General features: G+C 49.5%; 1 protein-coding gene across 2 annotated transcripts in view; it reads right to left on the bottom strand.

Annotated features, from left to right (window-relative positions):
• Window positions 1-2,653: 2,653 nt before the first annotated feature.
• LOC121587618 (protein piccolo) overlaps window positions 2,654-6,000 on the bottom strand; it is an 82,306-nt gene continuing 78,959 nt past the window's right edge. For both annotated transcript variants that reach the window (XM_041904573.1, XM_041904574.1), the window contains one exon: window positions 2,654-5,794. In XM_041904573.1, the coding sequence (XP_041760507.1) occupies window positions 3,985-5,794 (1,810 nt within the window). In that variant the 3' untranslated portion in view covers window positions 2,654-3,984. The remainder of the gene's footprint in view (window positions 5,795-6,000) is intronic.

The raw sequence follows: 6,000 nt of genomic DNA, 5'->3' as shown, positions 1-6,000 counted from the left end.
ATTTTGTTTTCCAAACCCCTTTCTGCCAGTCATCGGAGGTGTGCGATGTGGGATTGGGAGAGAATAATAAGGGCTTAAATCCACTTCACAGCACAAAGATGTAATGATTATTGAAAAATTGTCTTTTTTCAGACTGTTATCTTTGTTTGAATTTCTGTTCCAGATCTTCAAGAGGCAATCGATTGATAGCTTTGGCTCCCGCGGTGTTTTTGATATTCGCCTCGATAGTCTCTTTAGTGGCTGCGTGTATCTGTGACTCATGCCAAGGGCGATGACCGACATTCAGTGTGGAGTATGGAGTGTAAAATATTGTTTTAATCGTACTCTGCATATTCCCTCTTAGTGTTAATTCATTATTACACCACTTACCTTCACACCTTTTCCGTTGACCTGTTGAACTCAACAGGTCGTGATCGATTGTGATAACCAAACAACCACACATTTCGAGCTATTTTTTTTTTTCGATTTTATTTGTTAACATACGTTTTCAATCAGTTTGATTATTTGATTCCAGTGGCACACTGCAAACATGTGACTCATCTTCAAGTAAAAACGGTGATTAATACCAGCACAACGTACACTTATCACACCTTAGCGTCCTAACTTTTTGTCTTCCTGTTTTTAAATAAACAATAAAAAAAAATCCAGGCTCTACATAACAACCTACAATTGTGGTTGGAGAGAAGAAGTATACAGAGCGGGGTAGAAATTGGAGTTTTAAAAATATTATTCTCATAAGTTCTGTCTTGTCTTGACGTAGTACGTTCCTCGTCATCGCATTATTATCCTCCCCCCCATGTCTGGTGTCGATGCTTTTCGTTTTGATGTTTGCTTAAACCTAACCTTTCTCGTCGGTTCCCCTCCATATTTCGACAGCATAATAACACGTCGTTGTTTCATTGATGTATTTTTCGCCCGTCGTCGATTCGAATGTAGGCCAGGTTAATCGTTCCCAAATCGATGCGAATGAGCAGCACGGTTCGATTTAATTACGTCGCTCCGCTCCCGTCAGTTAATTGGCCCGAAAGTCAATCATCCCGCTGCCGTCCGGTCGCGTTCGGATGACGACTACTGGAAGTGGTACAAGCGTTCCAATTAAATTCCTCCCCATTTCCAGTAGAGCGTCCTGCGTGTTTTTTGCCATCTCCTGGACGGGTTCGGGAGGTGGACATTCCTGCATTCTTCCTGCGTAGGCCCTTTGTTGTTGGTATGCCAAGGACTCGAAGGATAGTTCCCGCCGGATGGACGGAGCTAAGAATCGAAGTGCAAGTGTTACGGAATGGAAGGAAGGAATGGAATGTTGGGAAAAAGGACCCGTGCTGCCTTTCCCTGCCGAGACTACGAAAAGCGCAACGGAGACGAAAGGGTCGCCACACCAATCGCTGTGCTCAATGGTTCGTAGTAACGCAGAGGGCTTCCGAGATTGGATGTGCATCGGTGCATTTAATGCTGCATCCCTTCGTCGGACGGTAGCAAGGATGAGGGTGGGACTGCCAGCGTCAGCTTTCCTTCGACGACCGGGAGATCTGGTTCACTTCCATCGGACACCGACGGCAGCGGGACGGATGAGCCGGGCAAATCCTGACGCTGCATCTCCACCCCGACGGGAAGCGCATGATGATGGTCCAGCGGATGGCAGCCGGACGGTTGGGGATGGCTTGGAAGCGTGCCGGGTGTCCCGGATCCGGACGATGCCGGCGGACCCCGGCTGGACGGGCGGATGATGGCGATGGGCTCCGGAGAGGGTAGCTCTCCGATTGCTTTTAATTATCTTATAATCGGTGCCGAGCGGTCGTTTGTCTTGGTCGTGCGCAGTTTGACCGTCGCAAACTGGGAAGCTCTGTGGGTGGCGCGTGGGCGATGACAGAACACGCCGCAGGACATCCGATGACACAACGAGCACAAACAGAAGTCAATGGAAAAGAGAAGAATGAAATATTAGCGTTTTCGTGTGCTCTCAGCTGAAAGATGCAAATGTTTGTGCTATTCGGTGAAGGCATACAAAAGGAACTAGGTTTTGTTTTACTCTTTTCATAGAATTACTGAGACCAATTTAAAGTAAGAAAACGTTTCGACGATCAAGGGATAATTGCTGTCAGAACGTGACGTTTGTTTAGCCATGATAAATAGCGGTGATGTTTGCCGTACGGGTGCCAATATTGAATCAGGTTTGTTTGAGCTCCCGAAATGGGTTGGTCAAACAAATTCTGGATTGCTTCAGGAATCATCCATGAGCTGTTATCGCATTACCTATAGCAGGTCCTTGCTTTTGCTTTTGTTATGTTTCCAAGAATTCTCGAGCACTTTTATCAGCCAACGGAACAATGTTTGCACTGCAGGCTTGTTTGAAAGCGTGGTCACAACATTTTAACAACGATAAGAAAGGGATGTGGAGAGGCAAATGTGCTGCAGATGTGGCAGAGATTTCATTTTGTGTTGTTTTTTAAACAAATAAACAGCAAAGTAGCTTCGAAATCCACCGATACCTGAAGAACGTGCAGGAATCACATGGCACATGGAAATGAAGACAAGCGCCTAAATGTATGCAAATGGTACAACACAACTTGCATACCTGTTAGGCGCTACGAAGAGGCGCGAGCAGGCGATTACTTTTTGCTGATTTCGGTTGCAATTAAAGAAAAAAATCTGATCGTTGTTAACTAATATGATTTTATTGACAATAATAGATAATACAATCATAAACACAAAACGTTTCAAAAAGCCATCCGAAGACCGTAGCTCGCGCTGTGCGCAATGTTCAAGCTCGCGAACAAGATGCGAACCAGAATATTCCGGAAGTGGTTTTTTAAATTAAACATTCATTCGATTACGAAATGGTTGACTATCTTGTTACACTAGCCCTAAGAGTAATGGTTGAATATTATTGTCCCTTCCTTTGTTGCACTCCGCCCAAGTGCATCGTTCGAACTCAACTCTCCAGCGACCATTTCGCTCACTATTGGCACATTAACGTCTGTCTGGCGGTACAAAAAGTACAAAGCTTACTCTATTTATAACTCGCAGGAATGGTTTCACTAGGTCCAACATCAACATCGAATGTTTGAGCAGAAATCCTAACGCTTCCTCTTACACAAAACAGGTCGAAAGGGACGGAAGTGGATAATAGATGGAAGAGAAAAAAACACATCAAGTAAACAATACTGACTATGACGGGGCAGTTAACATCATTTTACAACATCGACAACCTGTAAATTACTGCCGAAATACTGCTGCTCTCCATTTAAAAACAAAACTAATACCGCGATTAACATTTGGAGAATACATCCCACAACCAGAAATAAAATTTCATTATAATATGCAAACGTAAAGGGAACAGTGGAAAACAAAACGAAACGATTCTGAACGGTCAACGTAAACATTAAACAGCGCCAGCGGCCGATTCTAATCCTGCTACGCGTTTGAAACCTTTGCATCTGGATCTGGGTACCAAAAGGGTAAAGCATCCGCATACGGTCTACTCTCTTACGTGCTATCGTAACCCTAAAAACATGCTTACCACGCTACTGTACGCACGCTCGACGGCGGCTGAGGTGAGGGTAAAACGAACGATTTAAATAATCGACTAATAAGACTAATAAAAAAAAACATTGCAGCGCCACTGCCGGCTGCATACATTTGGGAATGGTTGCATGGTGGTAATCATGTCGGCGCATATCCGTCCTGTCACTGTCCTGTCCAAACCGATCGACCATTGGGGCGTCCGATTTGTATCAATTTTTAGTAGTCATTTGCCGAAAAAGATTCACTTGAAGGTCATGGCGTCCTGGTTGTCCTGTATGTGCTATCGAATATTACTTTAGGGCTTGTATGCTGATTTGGTGACGTTATGATTGGGACTGCTGATTAAACTGTTGCATTGTGTGTACGTGTGTGTGTTTGTGCTTTTCGGCTGAAATGCGATCTTTACACCGACGTTAAAGATCGATTCACCATACGGAATACGCATACGGTGCACGATGGATTCTACAGCTTCTGGTTGTGGACCGAGCTATCGGCGCCCCACAGATCATACCACGGCCCGTACGCCTTCCCGTCCGAGGCGATCGATTTGGTGGACTTGCGCTTCTGTTGCTGCTGCTGCTGCTGCTGCTGCTGCTGACCGTTGCTTTGCATTTTGGCGCTGATGCGCGCCTCGTGCTCCGATTCGTACTTCGACTCGGCCAGATTGCCCTTGGAGCTTTTGGAACGGCGATCGCGGGTCTGTTGCTGGCGGGACTGTTGCTGCTGCTGCTGTTGCTGATGATGATGTTGCTGCTGCTCTTCCTCCATCAGCTCGTCGTCCAGTGTCATCGATGCCATCATCGTGTCATCGTCATCATCGTCCATCTGCCCGCGGCCTCCATTGCCGCCCGAAACACCGCCCCGGAACGTGGAGAATGCCATCTTGTCGTCGGGCATGCCGCGATCCTTCTTGTCGCCCCGCCGATCGTTCGTCATGCGCATCATCGTGCCGTCCTGGCCACCGTTCGACTTCCGATCGCGCCCCTTCGCCACCAGATGGTCGTCCACCACGATGCAGTCGTACGGGTCCGAGCTGGACGAGTTGCGCTCCGTGTCGGTGCCGCTGGAGTAGTACTGCTTCAGGATCTCCTTCCGGCGCACCGTCTTCATCAGCATCATGTCGTCCATCATGCCGTCGTCGTCGTAGAAGCTCGTGTCCTGCATCATGATCGAGTCGGCCGGTATGATCGAAAAGTCGTCGAACGTCTGGTCCTGGTAGTACTTGTTCAGCGCATCGTTGTTGCGGTTCTTGCTCGTTTCGCGCTCCGTCGTGCGATACTTGTCCTGCTTGCCACCGTGCTTCCCGCCGCCCATCGGTGCCTCCCCGTACAGCTCCTGCTCCTGGTGGTGCAAATGTTCGCCGGCGTAGCTGTGGCGCGAGTTGTTGTTGTTGTTGGTGTCGTTTTTGCCACCCTTGGACTGCTTGCGATCTCCTCCCTCGCCGCGATCGCGACCGGAACGACCTCCACGATCCTCCTCCTGTCCGCCGCGGCTGGCCTTCTTCTGCTGCTGGTGGAACTCCTGGTCAATCTTCGAGATGCGCTTGTCAATGTCCGACTTGGTGATGGGGAACTTCTCCTGCTCCGACATCAGCGCAATGCTGTGCGGCCGCTCACGCATTGGCTCGCCCCGCTGGTCTCGATCGCGGTCCCGCGACTCACGGTTGTTGCCGCGCACCAGCGTGCTGGTGTTGCTTTCGTTGTCCATCATACCGTTCGCGTTGCTCCGGGAGTTATCCTTGCGTCGTTGCTGCTGCTGCTGCTGCTGCTGCTCCTCCTCCGCCTTGGCCGCGATCATTTCCTTCTGCTTCTGCTTCTCCAGCTGCTCCTTCTTGCGCATGTTGCGCTTCAGCGTGGCCTCCTTCTTCTCCATCTCGCGCTTCTCGCGCCCCGTCGGTATGATGTCGTTGTGCTTCCACATGGCCATCCCCTCCAGGATGTGGTCCTCGGACTTGGAGAACTTCCAGAACGATTTGGTGCGCTTGATCTTCTGCGAGTCGCTCTGGTTGGGCTGGCCCTCCGAGCCGGACCCGCGGTTGCGCGTGCGATAGCCGTACTCGAGCGTGCCCGAGTTGCTTTCGGCAATGTTGCCGTAGCTGTTCGCCTGGCGCATCATCATCTGGCTTTGCTGGCCGCGGGGCCGCGGTGGCACAATCGTGCCGTAGATATCGTCCTCGTCGTGGTAGCGCGGCGAAGGGACGCTGCTGTCACGACCGCCGGAGCGTGTCATCGTCGTCTGGTCGTTCAGCAGGTTCTTCTCCGAGCGGGCCGATCTGCGGAGCATAGTAGCGTGTGAGGTTTTGGTCTTTCTTTTCGATTCTACCCGCTTCGATAAGCGATGTCCTTCACCTTTTGCTGTTAGTCAGCGCTCCACCTCTAGGAATTGTTAGTTATTAGTGCAAGAAAGCCCACAACACTCCAATCATCAAACAGCTCTTAAATTGGTTAGTAGTTGTCACCCAAAATGCCTTCACCGAAA

The sequence above is a fragment of the Anopheles merus genome, chromosome 2R (assembly GCF_017562075.2).
Source record: "Anopheles merus strain MAF chromosome 2R, AmerM5.1, whole genome shotgun sequence".
Classification (NCBI taxonomy): Eukaryota; Metazoa; Arthropoda; class Insecta; order Diptera; family Culicidae; genus Anopheles; species Anopheles merus.
Note: the sequence above shows the minus strand (reverse complement) of the source record. Positions and strands in the feature narration are given on the sequence as shown.